The following is a 16,020-nucleotide window of genomic DNA, read 5'->3' on the forward strand; positions in this document are numbered from 1 at the left end:
GTTAAGAATATATACGGATAAGTAGGGGGGTGTTAGAAGCTCTGAGGAAGATGTCTTACAGACATAGACACGTCAGCAGGTAACAGACATTCTGATTGTGCAAAATAAATGTCAAATATCCTAAAGTGGGGATGTTCGCATCGGCGATATCAGCAACAGTCGTGCGACCGGTCTGACGCTGTATGACCTTCAGCAGGCGTGTCCGCCAAACGCCGCAAACAATGCCTTAATTATTCATAACTAAACTCCATTGAGCAAATTGTTTTCGTGTCGGTATTTTCATCTGTGATATATTATATCTATCACTCTGTGCTCAACACATCTTCTGCTGAACAGAATAACTGTGGCGTTTGCTGTAGGTTCATCTTAACCCTTATTGTTGAAAAAGTCGAGAAAGTTTATTTGCTTCAAGGCAAACCCCACAGACACGCGTTCTATATATACCTGTGGAGCCATGCAAAGGTGTGTCATAGGTCAAGACTATTCATCAAGAACTGACAGAACCAAAACAAACATGGCTGCCTCCACGTCCCAAGAGCAAATAAGGTGAGAAAAAGTGTCGTTTCCACAATGAGAACCTGTCGAAAAAATAGACACACACACTCACACACTCACTCACACTCTCTCTCACACACACACCAAAACACTGACACACAAACACTCGCTAACACAAACACACACACACGCACAAGCAAACATTGACACACAAACACTCGCTAACACAAACACACACACAAACACTCGCTAAACACACACACACACACACATAAACACTCGCTAAACACACACACACACACGCACAAGCAAACATTGACACACACACAAACACTCGCTAAACACACACACACACACACACACAAACACTCGCTAAACACACACACACACACATAAACACTCGCTAAACACACACACACACAAGCTAAACACACACACACACACGCACAAGCAAACATTGACACACAAACACTCGCTAAACACACACACACACACACACTCATACACAGACACAAGAAAGGTACAACAATCTCTTGATGTGAAATAACACCACAGCAGTCGGTCTGTTTCGTACTAAAATAGTTCAGATCTTTATTGAAAAGAAAACTTTAGCCTGGCGATCAGGTCCTTTTTCACACGCAAGCAATCATCACCACCCTGTCCTAACCTACAGAACAGCCAAGAACACCAAACGCAGGAGAACCAGGCTATCCCGGCCGCACCAGGTCAATCCGATGGTTCTCGGGTCTAAAAAAAAACACTGGAAAGCATGGAAACAGGGTCTGAGGGGGAAGTCTGTGTCTTGGTGCGCACAGACTCAAGGGAGTGAGTAAACTAGCAGTCAGATTCGAGTTTGAGTGTACTTAGATCCACAATTAGCCTCATCAGAGGCTATTATTCCTATGGTCTATGAGTTCCCCCAGCTAGCTCTCAGTTTTATCTTGTATTTTTAGTTTGCAATGCCGAGAACCATTGGAACGACTTGCTGCAGCCTGGCCTGCTAAGAAAAGCCGTACAGAGTCTAAAACATTCGAAATATACAACATGACAACAACAGTATTGCTTCGGAAGAAATACAACCTAGCTACCGACCTAGCAACTCAAGTCTAACTAAAAAAGGCACCTTCGTTCAACATGTACACAGCACGGGTTCCGACTCCGGTTTCTGACACTTTGCTGGAAATCATGATCAAGAAAACGGAACTTTTCCACTTTGAGTTTCTCTTCGGTACAGGAGAAAACGAGACTCGATTTTGTAAGATCTACGTGTAAAGGCAGATGTACGCAGAAACTGTTGTTCACTTTCAGTCCACGTATCCTAGCAACGGCTGTAGCGAATGCTGTATCCTAGCAACAGCTGTAGCGACTGTTGTATCCTAGCAACAGCTGTAGCAACTTTTTACATCTCAGTCCACATATCCTAACATTGCAGCATAGTAGCTAGAAGCTTAGGGCGGTCAGCACGGCAGTTCTAAAGTGGTGGATCTCATCTAGCGGTGTGTTAGTCACACGGTGGTGTGCTAGTCACAAAGCATTGTGCTAGTCACAAAGCATTGTGCTAGTCACATAGCATTGTGCTAGTCACATAGCATTGTGCTAGTCACACAGTGGTGTGCTAGTAACAACAGTGTACCAGTCACATGACAGTTTGCTAGTAACACAGCAGTGTGCTATTCACATAGCAATATGCCAGTCACAGCGATGTGCTAGTCACAGCCATGCGCTAGTCACAGCAATGCGCTAGTCACAGCCATGCGCTAGTCACAGCCATGCGCTAGTCACATGGCACCAGGGACCAGAAATGCAGCGGAACAACTATCAGAGACCTGTACACAACCAACCAACTACAGGAGAGGTAAATACGCAGTAGGAAGTCCAGATTCTTTGTCAGATTTGAGGTAAATGCGTGTTTTCCTGTCTGGCCTTAGATGAGAAAGTGGGATATTGCAAAATATACTTCGTGCTAGCAAATTCAGGTAATGGTTATTGATTCTGTTCTCACACATTTTGATAATAAAAAATCCCTTTCCAATTGACACACGATTGTCTATCTAAAGATTACTTCCTTCATGATTAAGAAGAAAATCTACTTGATGGTACCAGTAAACTCCTGCTGATTGGTTCTCTGGCCTCTGATGTCACCTTTCAAATCCACCAATGAGATGTTAGCTAAGTAACACTAGTGCGGCCTATATGCAGCTTAAAGCACACCTATTACAAACAGCTTCTCCCATTGGCTACACCAACACTACATTTATACACAGTCGCAGCAGGATCTATCATAGGTCTATATCAGTAACCATGGCAACCGTAACTATGACAACCATATCTACGACAAGCGTAACTATAGTTACAATAGCTATGGCAGCCATAACTACGGCAACTGTAACTACAGAGCATGCCTTTGGCACTGGCACGCTATTGGTTGTCTGCAGTCACGTGACTGTTATATCCACCATATTGGATGGTTAAATGCCTAATGTATAAGTTCCCCTAATGTATGTAATTACTGTAAATCCAATTACAGTGGCGGTGGAGTTATTTTGTGGTAGGAGGTAAAGGCAGGTTTTTCTTGTTTTTCTAAGTCTTGGTAGTAAAAAAGAGAAATATTCATGGTGCAATAACTATGTACACCTTGGAGATGTCACCGTGAAATCAAGACCACCGCAAAAGTTTGCAGACTTACAGTATACATCCATGTAATAACGACATGTTACTGTCCACCATGTCTGTCGTTATCGTCTGCAGGTCTGACTCTTCCGGGTTTAACCAACCAACATGGCGTCTGTCATGTGACTCGCAAACTCCCTATTGCTTATATCCGACAGTGTGCAGGGGGTGGGGGGGGCTGGGTCAAGTCACTTGTGTGGTTCTCATCCAAACCAGCCCTTAGTGTATTCAAGCACAGACTGTCAAATTTAAATTGGACTGTCTGATAGATATTCTAGGTCATATTTAATATCGTAATTGGTTGTGATAATTTACCTTCTAGTTTATTCAGTGTATCAATGTTTTGTGTTTATGTCAGATGTGAGTCAAAACAGCAGCAATTTCTGCCTGTGACAAATGTGTAATCAAATGGAAATCAAGCCATCCTGCAGTACCAACAGTAGCCACAGGGGGCGCTGCTGCACCATCTCACTGGTTCTGCAGCTGTATCAAGAGCAAACCTTTCTCATTGCCTCTTTTTTATTATCCATCATCTAATTTAAGCTCCTGACAACCACACAATGGACTTGGCCCGGCCGGTGAATAACTGAGTATCAATGGCAGTTTGCATTGTAACTAAGACCAAATTATTTGCTATGTTCCCCTACAAATCCAGCTATTTTACAATTTTTTTGCATAATAAATAAAGCAACAAACAAGGCAAGCTGTCAGTTTAACTATGAGTCTACAACAGATATTGCCAGAATTTTAAAGTTTTTATCAATAAAAAGTATGAAAAAACGAAACTAAATTTTCACTGATGTCTTTTGTCGCTGTAAGTAATCAAAAACTAATTCAAAGAAATTTCCACATGGTTTAAACACACAATCTAGTAAAAAAAGCACACAAATTTCTTCTCTAAGCTTAAAACACACTCATTAGGGAAACACACCTTATAAAATACATTCAAATCATATTCGTCAAAATATAAAAATGCTAAATTTGAATTTCAGCTCTTCTTGGTTCAGCTGCAAACTTGGACGGAACAAGAAAAATCCTTGAGTTTTACTTACTGTTTCCTGCAACGTTAAGAAAGTTTCTAAAACAAAAACCAAAACATTCTTTTTTCTGTCACTTCTGTGAACATTTCGGCCTTGCTATATACATGATGCAAACCTGAAATTATCCTAATTCAAGTAAAAACCTAAAATACAATATTTCACCCAGTTTCCATGGAAACTGACTAATAATGGCTTTCTGTGCGGAGGAGGAAAGTCGGTACTATTGACAATGTACATCATATATTTCACCTTGTGACAGCTGGCGGCTGTGCCATTGCAGCATGCCTTAGATATTGCGTGACGGGCCACACAAATTCACCTCCCTGGTTCCCGGACATAAGAAATAAAGCCAAACTCAAACAACCCAACTGGGTCTGAGAGGAAAATAGGTACCTTTGGTACAAACAATTTCTGTGAGTCTGTAGTTTAGTTGTGCACAGCACCTGTGAGTAGGTAACGTTGGGTGCACACTTTCTTTACATCTGTACCCTTGGTACGAGCAGTTTTGGTGAGTCTGTAGCCTTGGTACGAGCAGTTTTTGTACATCAGTGTACCTTTAGTGCACACAGTTTTTGTACATCTGTACCTTTAGTGCACACAGTTTTTGTACATCTGTACCTTTAGTGCTCACAGTTTCTGTAAATCTGTACCTTTAGTGCTCACAGTTTCTGTAAATCACAGCTTCTGTAAATCTGTACCTTTAGTGCTCACAGTTTCTGAGTGGATACAGGCAACATTTTACAGGCAAACGCCCGAGAACCAGGGAAGTGCATTGGAGTGGCCTAGAAGCTCTTGAGTGCAGCGGGAGGGGGGCAAGCATCTTTGCTATTGCATGAACTTATATCTAATATGTCTAATATGTACATTTATATATATATATATAATATTTATATATATATCCACATCTTGCCTAGTCTATATCCTAATATTTAGTATTTAGAAACATGGCATATGTCGGAGTCACATGTAGAGAAAGGTTAAAGGTCAGGTGCCACTCAGCGTGTCCAAGGTCAGCTGTACAGAAGGTCAAAGGTCAAGGTTAGCCTCTGGTGAAGGCTTCTTTAAAAAATGTAACTGACTGACCTTTTGTTCAAGGTTTGCTCAAGTAAAAATTTTGTTCTTTCTGTTCATCTTGCAAAATTCCTCTTAAGTTAGCTGCTCTGGTTCCTTCTGATCATGCCATCTCATTTTCACGTTGTGCTTATTTCTGTAGTGCTACAATAATCAAACTAGATTACTGACTCAATCTTTAAGAGATTTCAAACAATGAGACAGTACAAAAAGCAACACCTTGACCGAGATCGGAAGCCCTGTGTAAGCTTCCATAGAGTAGACTGATTAGTCATCATTACTTACAACTGAAACAAGACCTGAACCCTGGACATGCAGAGGAGCACACAAAGAGTTAGTCAGACCTGGTGGACCTGCCTGCAGTACCAACTGCAGCTGCTTGGGGAGCTGCTCACACCGCCTGCAGTACCAACTGCAGCAGCCAGGAGTGCTGCTCACATTGCCTGCAGTACCAACAGCAGCTGCATGGGGAGCTGCTCACATTGCCTGCAGTACCAACTGCAGCAGCCAGGAGAGCTGCTCACATTGCTTGCAGTACCAACTGCAGCTGCTAGAGGAGCTGCTAACATTGCTGCAGTACCAACTGCAGCTGCTAGAAGGAGCTGCTCACATAGCCTGCAATACCAACTGCAGCTGCCAGGAGTGCTGCTCACATCGCCTGCAATACCAACTGCAGCTGCTAGAGGAGCTGCTCACATGGCCTGCAATACCAACTGCAGCTGCTTGGGGAGCTGCTAACATTGCTGCAGTACCAACTGCAGCTGCTAGAGGACCTGCTTACATGGCCTGCAGTACCAATTGCAGCAGCCTGGAGAGCTGCTCACATTGCTGCAGCTGCCAAGGATCGTGTATAGTATGGCTGCAGTTGTAACAGCAACACCTGCCTGCAGTACCAACATCAGCCACTTGGAGTACATCTCGCAGCTGACCACTACTATGACTTGTCCCGGACTGCAGAACAGCGCCCCTGGCAGGTACAGTTGGTACTACAGGCAGGTTCACCAGGTCTCCAGGCTGACCACTACTATGACTTGTCCTGCAGCAGTATGGAGCAGCGCCCCTGGCAGGTACAGTTGGTACTACAGGCAGGTTCACCAGTCTCCAGGCTGACCACTACTATGACTTGTCCTGTAGCATTATGGAGCAGTGCCCCTGGCAGGTACAGTTGGTACTACAGGCAGGTTCATCAGGTCTCCAGGCTGACCACTACTATGACTTGTCCTGCAGCATTATGGAGCAGTGCCCCTGGCAGGTACAGTTGGTACTACAGGCAGGTTCATCAGGTCTCCAGGCTGACCACTACTATGACTTGTCTTGCAGCATGACCAGGAACTGCACATAGTCTTTGGCGGGGGTACGGAAGGCCTGGGCGATCGCTCGCGCCGCGTCCTTGTGCTCCAAGCCTTGTAGAGACTTGCCGTCAACCTCCAGGATCACATGACCTACCTGAAGGGCTCCTGATTGGTCAGCTGAGCCACCAGGCTTTGGGAGAAAAACAAACATTTTTTAAAACTTCATCCATAAAACCTGATGTCTTTGTCGTTGTAACTACAATGTACAAGCAAAGTGACTGTAAAGCAAAGTATTCCTGTACCGTGATGTCAAACAATTGTACAGTAATATTACACACCTGTAGTGATGTTACACACCTGTACAGTGATGTTACACACCTGCACAGTGATGTTACACACCTGCAGTGATGTAACACACCTGTACAGTGATGTTACACACCTGTACAGCGATGCAGCGATGTTACACACCTGTACAGTGATGTTACACACCTGTATAGTGAGGTTACACACCTGTATAGTGAGGTTACACACCTGTACAGTGATGTTACACACCTGTACAGTGATGTTACACACCTGTATAGTGGAGTTACACACCTGTACAGTGATGTTACACACCTGTACAGTGATGTTACACACCTGTACAGTGATGTTACACACCTGTACAGTGACGTTACACACCTGTACAGTGATGTTACACACCTGTACAGTGATGTGACACACCTGAACATTGATGTTACACACCTATACAGTGATGTTACACACCTGTACAGTGATGTTACACACCTGTATAGTGATGATTCTTGGCAGCGGTTGCCGGGTGTTGGCCCCGCCCTCGATCGCGATGCCCAGGGTGGGGGCGACTTTTGGCACTGTGACTAGGTAGGGGTGGTTCAGGCCGGGGCTGGAGACCTGGCAGTACACACAGTCAAGCAACCAATCAATCATACTGGGATTAAAATCTGAAGACATCATTCAAACAACTATTCAATCAATCAATCAATCAATCAATCAATCAATCAAATGGAACAAGACCTACTGAGGTCGCCATGAAACTAACATCCCATCTCACCATGGATTCTGCCGGACTGTCTCCCCTCAGCGTTCCGGTCCCGTTGACCATGTCCATTCTTGGCGGCGGGGGAGGCGGCTGCTGGGGCTTCACCGGGGGCGACGACCTCTGACCTCTGTCCCTCTCGTTCCACTGGGTGGGTGACCCTTGACCTCTGTCCCTATCCGGAAGGTCGGAGTGTCTGTCGTCCTCTGGTCTTCTCTGATTGATGTCTTCCTCTTGCAGCCCATTGGTCATCTGCGTGGCCGACCTGCCAAATTTGGGCACAGCCTCTGGTGCCTCCCTGCCATTGGTCAGTCTAGGTGGGGTTTCCATGGCAGCAGAGTGGAAGGAGGAGTCGGGAGTTTCGTTAGCGGTGCGGAACGAGGTGTCGCGGAGCGTGGAGTCATCCCCGCTTTCGTAAGCGTTTTCATGGACCTCGCTGATGGTGACAGGGTTAGGCGATATGGTGACACTGGGGAGACAAGGGCAGAGGGGTTAGTGGTGGTGGCGATGGGAACTTCTGTTAGAGACCAGGGAACATCTGTTAGAGACCTGACCCTGCTGATGGTGACAGGGTTAGGCGATATGGTGACACTGGGGGGACAAGGGCAGAGGGGTTAGTGGTGGTGATGGGAACTTCTGTTAGAGACCAGGGAACTTCTGTTAGAGACCAGGGAACTTCTGTTAGAGACCAGGGAACATCTGTTAGAGACCTGACCTCCTAAGGTGACAGGGTTAAGCGATATGGTGACACTGGGGAGATAAGGGGAGAGGGGTTAGTGGTGGTGATGGGAACTTCTGTTAGAGACCAGGGAACTTCTGTTAGAGACCAGGGAACTTCTGTTAGAGACCAGGGAACATCTGTTAGAGACCTGACCTCCTAAGGTGACAGGGTTAAGCGATATGGTGACACTGGGGAGATAAGGGGAGAGGGGTTAGTGGTGGTGATGGGAACTTCTGTTAGAGACCAGGGAACTTCTGTTAGATACCTGACCTCCCAAGGTGACAGGGTTAGGCGATATGGTGACACTGGGGAGATAAGGGGAGAGGGGTTAGTGGTGGTGATGGGAACTTCTGTTAGAGACCAGGGAACATCTGTTAGATACCTGACCTCACAAGGTGACAGGGTTAGGCGATATGGTGACACTGGGGGGACAAGGGCAGAGGGGTTGTGGTCTGGCGATGAAGAGGAATGCCCGTTAGAGACCAGAGAACTTCTGTTAGAGACAACATCTGATAGAGCCCTGGGTGATGGAAGCAGGGTTACGTGATACGGTTCCACTGGGGGTACATGTAGGACATTTTATTTGTACCTATAATTCTGCTGGTCTCACACAGAAGTTGGAATGGGAGATGTTGATTGTTGATGCAGTAAATTCACACATATCTGTATCTGTATCTATATAGCCGGTATAACCGCCGTTCGGCGTAACACACCACCACTTACATAAATATAAATGAGTCTCCAACTGCCCTTGTGCATGATCAAAAAACAGGTTTTTAACCTTGTAGCTGAACTTAGCTTTAGTCTAGCGTAAGTGTGAACGCTTCCATCTGGAATAGCATGCATCAGTAAGATTAGTGGTAGTCTGGGAGGGACACTGTCCTGCCATTGCCAACAAACAGGCACTTACAAATTATAGTACTGTTTTAACTTACAATTCTTTTTTATAAGATTAAGGTGGCCTCAAACAGGAGATTAAAAGTTTAATAAGTCTCATACATGAAATTATGGCTGAAATGACGTTCTAGTACTAAGTGAAAACCAAAGTTAAAATGGTGTCATACATACATTGATACATGATTATGCTGACAGCGAGTCTCACACAGACGTTTCATCATGCATAAATGAAAGGCAGGTCTCCAAAACTCACATGTGTTAACACCTGACCAGACATGCATTAGAAGGAGATAAGGCACTGCACAAGAGAAATGTTTTAAAGGTCTCACACAGGAGTTCCTTGGTGACATCATGCCTTTAGAATGAGTTCTCACACGGGAGTTTAAAGCTGACATGACATGCATTCGTGAGAGGGTCAAGCCTGACAGTTGAAAGGATGGTCTCACACAGGTGTTTATTGCTTACATGACATGCAGTAGTTGAGGGTCTCACCCAGGAGTTAACTATTGACATGCATTATGAAGGGAGGTCTCACACAGGAGTTTACTAATGACATGCATTATGAAGGGAGGTATCACACAGGAGTTTACTGATGACATGCATTATGAAGGGAGGTATCACACAGGAGTTTAATTGGCAGAGAAGTGAGGCGACAGATTTACCTCTTCTTGCTGCATTCACACAGGGAGGAGCGCAAGCACCAAGCAGAACCATGCAAAACAAAAGGCATCAGTTAACCAAAGGCATCGCATGGGAACATGGGGCTTAGATGTCTCTATCTGACTACAGCATTGCTACATGTGTGGCGAGGTACAGAACATTGTTACATGTGGGTGTGGCGAGGTACAGAACATTGTTACATGTGGGTGTGGCGAGGTACAGAACATGCTACATGTGGGTGTGGAGAGGTACAGAACATTGTTACATGTGGGTGTGGCGAGGTACAGAACATTGTTACATGTGGGTGTGGCGAGGTACAGGACATTGTTACATGTGGGTGTGGCGAGGTACAGGACATTGTTACATGTGGGTGTGGCATTAGGTACAGAACATTCATTGAACAGTTATCTGTGGGTGTGGCGATGTACAGGACATTGTTACATGTGGGAGTGGCATTAGGTACAGAACATTCATTGAACAGTTATATGTGGGTGTGGCGATGTACAGGACATTGTAATATGTGGGTGTGGCGAGGTACAGAACATTGCTACATGTGGGTGTGGCAAGGTACAGAACATTGTTACATGTGGGTGTGGCGATGTACAGGACATTGTTACATGTGGGTGTGGCATTAGGTACAGAACATTCATTGAACAGTTATATGTGGGTGTGGCGATGTACAGGACATTGTAATATGTGGGTTTGGCTAGGTGCACTACATTGTTACATGTACAAAGTTACATTGTACATTAAAACATGGATACATGTGGGTGTGGCGAGGAACAAAGCATTGCTACAGGTGGGAAATGTCTCAATCTAAACAACTTTGTTACATGTGATGTTGTGGCAAACATGACAGGCTTGCAACATTTACTGATGTGAACAGCAGGTATCCAACAACAACTAAACACACTGTTGCCTTTCCTTATGGTATGGGAGTGGGCGTCTAGTTTCAGGATTTCCACATTATCTAGCTAGTAGTGCTAATGATAGAGTTCTTTTATTTGTTTATTTATCGAGACAAACAAGATGCAGGCTAGTATATGATTGTGTCATCAAGATTAAAAAATTGTTAATTATTGTTCTATGCAGATCTTCCTTTCATTCAACCGATATGATACTTTTCAATATTTCAGTAATGTGTGGAACATCTGTTGGAGACCTCCCGGAAAAGGGCTGTAAAATAGAGACCTTAATGTGCTCACAGGAGGAGCGACTGTTAGAGATTTGTGAACCTCTGTTAGAGGCCAGTAAACTTCTGTTAGAGAGCAGTGAACCTCTGTTAGAGACCAGCAAACTTTTCTTAGAGACCAGTGAACTTCTGTTAGAGACCAGTGAACTCCTATTAGAAACCAGTGAACTTCTGTTAGAAACCAGTAAACTTCGGTTAGAGACCACTGTACTTCTGTTACAGATCTGACACAAAAGTACTGACAGGAGAAACACCTGTTAGAGACCAGTAAACTTCTTTTAGAGACCTAACGAAAAGGGACACACAGACTAAGGTACATCTGTTAGACACCAGTAAACATCTGTTAGAGACCAGAGAACTTCTGTTAGAGACCTGACACAGGTACTCACGGGAGGAATTTTTCCGCCAGGCCTGACCAAAAACGTGACCAACATTGGGCCAGGCGGCCGAGCGTCGTCCTGAGAGCCGCACAGGAGAGAAACCACAGTTCCTGTCGCTTTTTTGGCATGAAGAGGACAAGATTTTCTTTCTTTTCTTTTAAAAAGGGATGATGCCAACAATTAAGGGGAAGGTACTCTCTACATGAAGGAAGTGTTGTTCAAAGACTGTTCCATTCTACATCCAAAGGGGGCCACAGATCAAGGGAACACAAATAAAAGTACTTGTCAAGTGCAAGATACTGTGAAGACTTAGAATGTCATTTCCAAGTTTTCGCTGTGAAAGCAGAGAACAGATTGTGATTTTTACAAGTTGAACATAAAAAAAACAAATGTTAAAAGAGTCTACTTCTCTGGAATCCAGAATGGAACAGTCCGTAAGCGTACTTTACGCCTGATCATGTCTAGCTCACCTCTCTTTGCTGCCGTTGTTGCTGTTGAGAGTCAGGTCCACGCCGCTGTCCTCACTCACACTGGACTGCTGGGCCAGGTCCTTCCCAGGCTTCAGGGCATTCTGTAAACAAACAAACATGTAAACACACTCTGTAAACAAACAAACATGTACACACACTCTGTAAACAAACATCTAAACATCTAAACACACTCTGTAATCAAACAAACATCTAAACCCACTCTGTAAAGAAACATGTAAACACACTCTGTAAACAATGTGTAATATAAATACGTTCTGTAAACAAACATGTATACACACTCTGTAAACAAACAAACAGACATGTATACACACTCTGTAAACAAACAAACAGACATGTATACACACTCTGTAAACAAACAAACAGACATGTATACACACTCTGTAAACAAACAAACAAACATCTAAACACACTCTGTAAAGAAAAATGTAGACACTCTGTAAACATGTAAATACGTTCTGTAAACATGTACACACACTTTGTAAACAAACATGTTAACACACTCTAAACAAAAAAAATGTAAATAAACATGTAAGCACACCTGTAGTCAGTAATAATCTCGTTTGTTTGTTTATTTATATTTAACCCTAAGGTAAACAAACTGACCTTGCTAGCGGCCACCCCATTGAAGTGCACATCTGTTTCCTGTTTGTTTGTTTGTTTATTTATTTACAACCCTAAGGTAAACAAACCGACCTTGCTAGCGGCCGCCCCGTTGAAGTGCACCTCGGCCTGGACCTTCTGCTTGCCGTCAGGGCGGGGAGGGGGGGCGTGGGAGGGGGGCGGCGGCGGCTCAAACTCCTCAGGGGTGGGGATCTCCATGGAGATCTCCGGGCCAACGGACTCATCCAAGTATTCATCCTGCAGGAGGGTGGTGAAGAGGTGTTATTTTTACAAGAATACGTGGGTGTGGAACTGCAGGATAATGCTTGTTACATGACATTGTGTCGACTCAAGTAGCACAACTTAAACAGCAAGCAATCAGAGGCACAAAGCACTCTGTAAGTGTTCCAATTCTGTATCATGACTTTGACTCTGAACTTGGCTGTACTGGGTGGATGAAAACCCTAGCTTGCAGAGCTGTTTAAACGGAAATCGACTCGTTACACGACAGCTGAGGATCGTACCAGGTTGAAGTCGGGCAGTCCCTCCGTGTCGTCGTTGATGTGGTCGATCAGCACTTCCACTGAGCCTTCAGCATCGTGCTTTAGCTGCAACACAAACAGCAGGGTCATGGGTCATGTGGCAAAGCAGGGTCATGGGTCATCCAGGACAGCAGGTCATAGGTCAGCTTACACAGCAGGGTCATAGGCCATCTAATAAAGCAGGATCATACATCATTTAACACTACAGGTCTAAATTAGTCAAAAGGCATTAATCCAATTTTCCAATGCCTCAGGTTAAAGATAAGACGCTGTACTCAATGATCTGAGGTTTAGGGAGACAGCCGTAACTAACAATGAGTCAGGGGTCAGAGATGAAAGGTTCAACCTTAAATTAGATGGGAGTTCTTCAGAGACCTGAGGTCAGGGTGATAGGTCATACCTTGATATTAGGCGAGAGTTCATTAGGGACATAAGGTCAGGGGTGATAGGTTATACCTTTACATTAGGTGGGAGCTCATTAAAGACACAAGGTCAAGGTTGATGGGTCATACCTTGACATTAGGTTGGAGTTTATTGGGGACATTAAGGTCTGGGGTGATAGGCCATACCTTGACATTAGGTGGGAGTTCATTAGGGACCTTAGGTCAAGGGTTATAGGTCATACCTTGACATTAGGTCACGGGGAGTTCATTAGAGACCTGAGGTCAGGGGTGATAGGTCATACCTTGACATTAGGTGGGAGTTCATTAGGGACCTGAGGAGGGGTGATAGGTCGTGACCCTTCCTCGTTCAGGGATTCCTGCAGAAACATACCATATAAGGAATTAGTATTTTTGATGATGGAATAATTGTTTTGCTGTTTTGTCTCTTATAGATTTTATCAACAAAACGTTGATAAGCTGATTTTTGTCACTCTCAGACACACCAGGACAAGAAAATGTGCCTAACTCTTGGGAGGGATGGGCATCATTTCAAGGATGGATTTTCGCAGGCAGACTGGTCTCCGACAAAACAACAAACGGAATGGCAACTAATGTGGGGACAGATATCAGTGGCTTTTATGCTGTGTTGACTTAACTAAGTGACGGAGGCTTCATGCCATTATAGTTTTACAGTTACATGCTTCTTGCAGGTGGTGCTATGTTTTATGTGTTATATGTCATCTTCTAAGGCTCTACATGAGGGTTACGTGGCCTAACATCACGAGTGCATGGGGGTTACCTGGCCTGACAATAGGAGCAAAGAAAGGGTACACAGGCTGTCAGTCAGAGACAGGGGAGATGGGAAGGTAATAACCTTACAAAGTAACCTCTGCATGGACTGGATATGGTACTTACTCTAGCAGAGCTGTTGGTACTGGAGATGGTACTTACTCTAGCAGAGCTAGAGGTGCAAACACTGTTGGTACTGGAGATGGTACTTACTCTAGCAGAGCTGTTGGTACTGGAGATGGTACTTACTCTAGCAGAGCTGGAGGTGCGAACACTGTTGGTACTGAAGATGGTACTTACTCTAGCAAAGCTGTTGGTACTGGAGATGGTACTTACTCTAGCAGAGCTGTTGGTACTGGAGATGGTACTTACTCTAGCAGAGCTGTTGGTACAGGAGATGGTACTTACTCCAGCAGAGCTGTTGGTACTGGAGATGGTACTTACTCCAGCAGAGCTGTTGGTACAGGAGATGGTACTTACTCCAGCAGAGCTGTTGGTACTGGAGATGGTACTTACTCTAGCAGAGCTGTTGGTACTGGAGATGGTACTTACTCTAGCAGAGCTGTTGGTACAGGAGATGGTACTTACTCCAGCAGAGCTGTTGGTACTGGAGATGGTACTTACTCTAGCAGAGCTGTTGGTACTGGAGATGGTACTTACTCTAGCAGAGCTGTTGGTACTGGAGATGGTACTTACTCTAGCAGAGCTGGAGGTACTGGAGATGGTACTTACTCTAGCAGAGCTGGAGGTACTGGAGATGGTACTTACTCTAGCAGAGCTGGAGGTGCGAACACTGTTGGTACTGGAGATGGTACTGCTGAGGGAGTTTTCCGACTGTCGGTCGGGAGAGAAGCCTGAGTCCGTAGGTCGCCCGCCCTTCATGGATTCGACCTCCTGTTTCAGGACCAGGGTGTCGAATCTGTCGATGTCGCGGGGGGCAATCACGGATCGGACTTCTGACAGCAGCGAAAACTGCAGGGAAAACGACAATAGTTTAATCAGTGCATCGGATTCATCAGCTATACTTATAATTGCCAATGTGAATGTACGTATTGAGCAGCACAAATATTGCCATCACCAAGGCTAGACTAACCTTTAACCCTTGACCTTTTGAGTGTGCATTGTGCAGCTGTGTTATCACAAAGACGAGACTAACCTTTAACCCCTGACCCTTACCTTAGAGTGTGTATTCAGCAGCTCAAACAGTGCCATCACCAAGGCTAGACTAACCTCTAACCCCTGACCCTTACCTTAGAGTGTGTATTCAGCAGCTCAAACAGTGCCATCACCAAGGCTACACTAACCTCTAACCCCTGACCCCTACCTAAGAGTGTGTATTGAGCAGCTCAAACAGTGCCATCACCAAGGCTACAATAACCTCTAACCCCTGACCCTTACCTTGGAGTGTGTATTGAGCAGCTCAAACAGTGCCATCACCAAGGCTACACTAACCTCTAACCCCTGACCCTTACCTTGGAGTGTGTATTGAGCAGCTCAAACAGTGCCATCACCAAGGCATCCACGTCAATATTGCTTCGCTCGTACTCGTTCAGGTAGTATCCCATGGTGCCCCTCTCGTTGTCGGAGAGCAGCTGCCGCGCCGTTTCCTCGATCATGCGTCGGGCGTGGCTCACGCTCGTGGACGAGCTCGCCAGCATGACCTGTGACCCCGGCGCCATGCCCCTGGAGAACACGGAACTCTGCGGGGTAAAAGTACAAACTTGGCTTTAGACAGAACTCCTG

General features: G+C 45.0%; 1 protein-coding gene and 1 long non-coding RNA gene across 11 annotated transcripts in view; both read right to left on the reverse strand.

The window, feature by feature from the left end:
• Positions 1 to 3,928: 3,928 nt before the first annotated feature.
• Positions 3,929 to 6,035, reverse strand: LOC118420831. Its single transcript, XR_004831790.1, has 2 exons — positions 4,824 to 6,035; positions 3,929 to 4,791 (listed from the first exon to the last, which is right to left on the reverse strand). It is a non-coding gene; the product is annotated as an uncharacterized LOC118420831 (long non-coding RNA).
• A 36-nt stretch (positions 6,036 to 6,071) lies between these two features.
• The window catches only part of LOC118420829 (whirlin-like), a 34,595-nt gene continuing 24,646 nt past the window's right edge, over positions 6,072 to 16,020 (reverse strand). For 9 of the 10 annotated variants that reach the window (XM_035827850.1, XM_035827855.1, XM_035827854.1 and 6 more), the window contains 9 exons: positions 15,750 to 15,977; positions 15,046 to 15,249; positions 13,791 to 13,865; positions 13,088 to 13,171; positions 12,657 to 12,821; positions 11,943 to 12,043; positions 7,638 to 8,091; positions 7,352 to 7,477; positions 6,072 to 6,758 (listed from right to left, as the gene is read on the reverse strand). In XM_035827850.1, coding sequence (XP_035683743.1) covers positions 6,579 to 6,758; positions 7,352 to 7,477; positions 7,638 to 8,091; positions 11,943 to 12,043; positions 12,657 to 12,821; positions 13,088 to 13,171; positions 13,791 to 13,865; positions 15,046 to 15,249; positions 15,750 to 15,977 — 1,617 coding nt within the window. In that variant the 3' untranslated portion in view covers positions 6,072 to 6,578. The remainder of the gene's footprint in view (positions 6,759 to 7,351; positions 7,478 to 7,637; positions 8,092 to 11,942; positions 12,044 to 12,656; positions 12,822 to 13,087; positions 13,172 to 13,790; positions 13,866 to 15,045; positions 15,250 to 15,749; positions 15,978 to 16,020) is intronic. The other variant, XM_035827853.1, reaches the window with a different exon arrangement.

This window comes from Branchiostoma floridae, chromosome 8 (genome assembly GCF_000003815.2).
Source record: "Branchiostoma floridae strain S238N-H82 chromosome 8, Bfl_VNyyK, whole genome shotgun sequence".
In the NCBI taxonomy this organism is placed as follows: Eukaryota; Metazoa; Chordata; class Leptocardii; order Amphioxiformes; family Branchiostomatidae; genus Branchiostoma; species Branchiostoma floridae.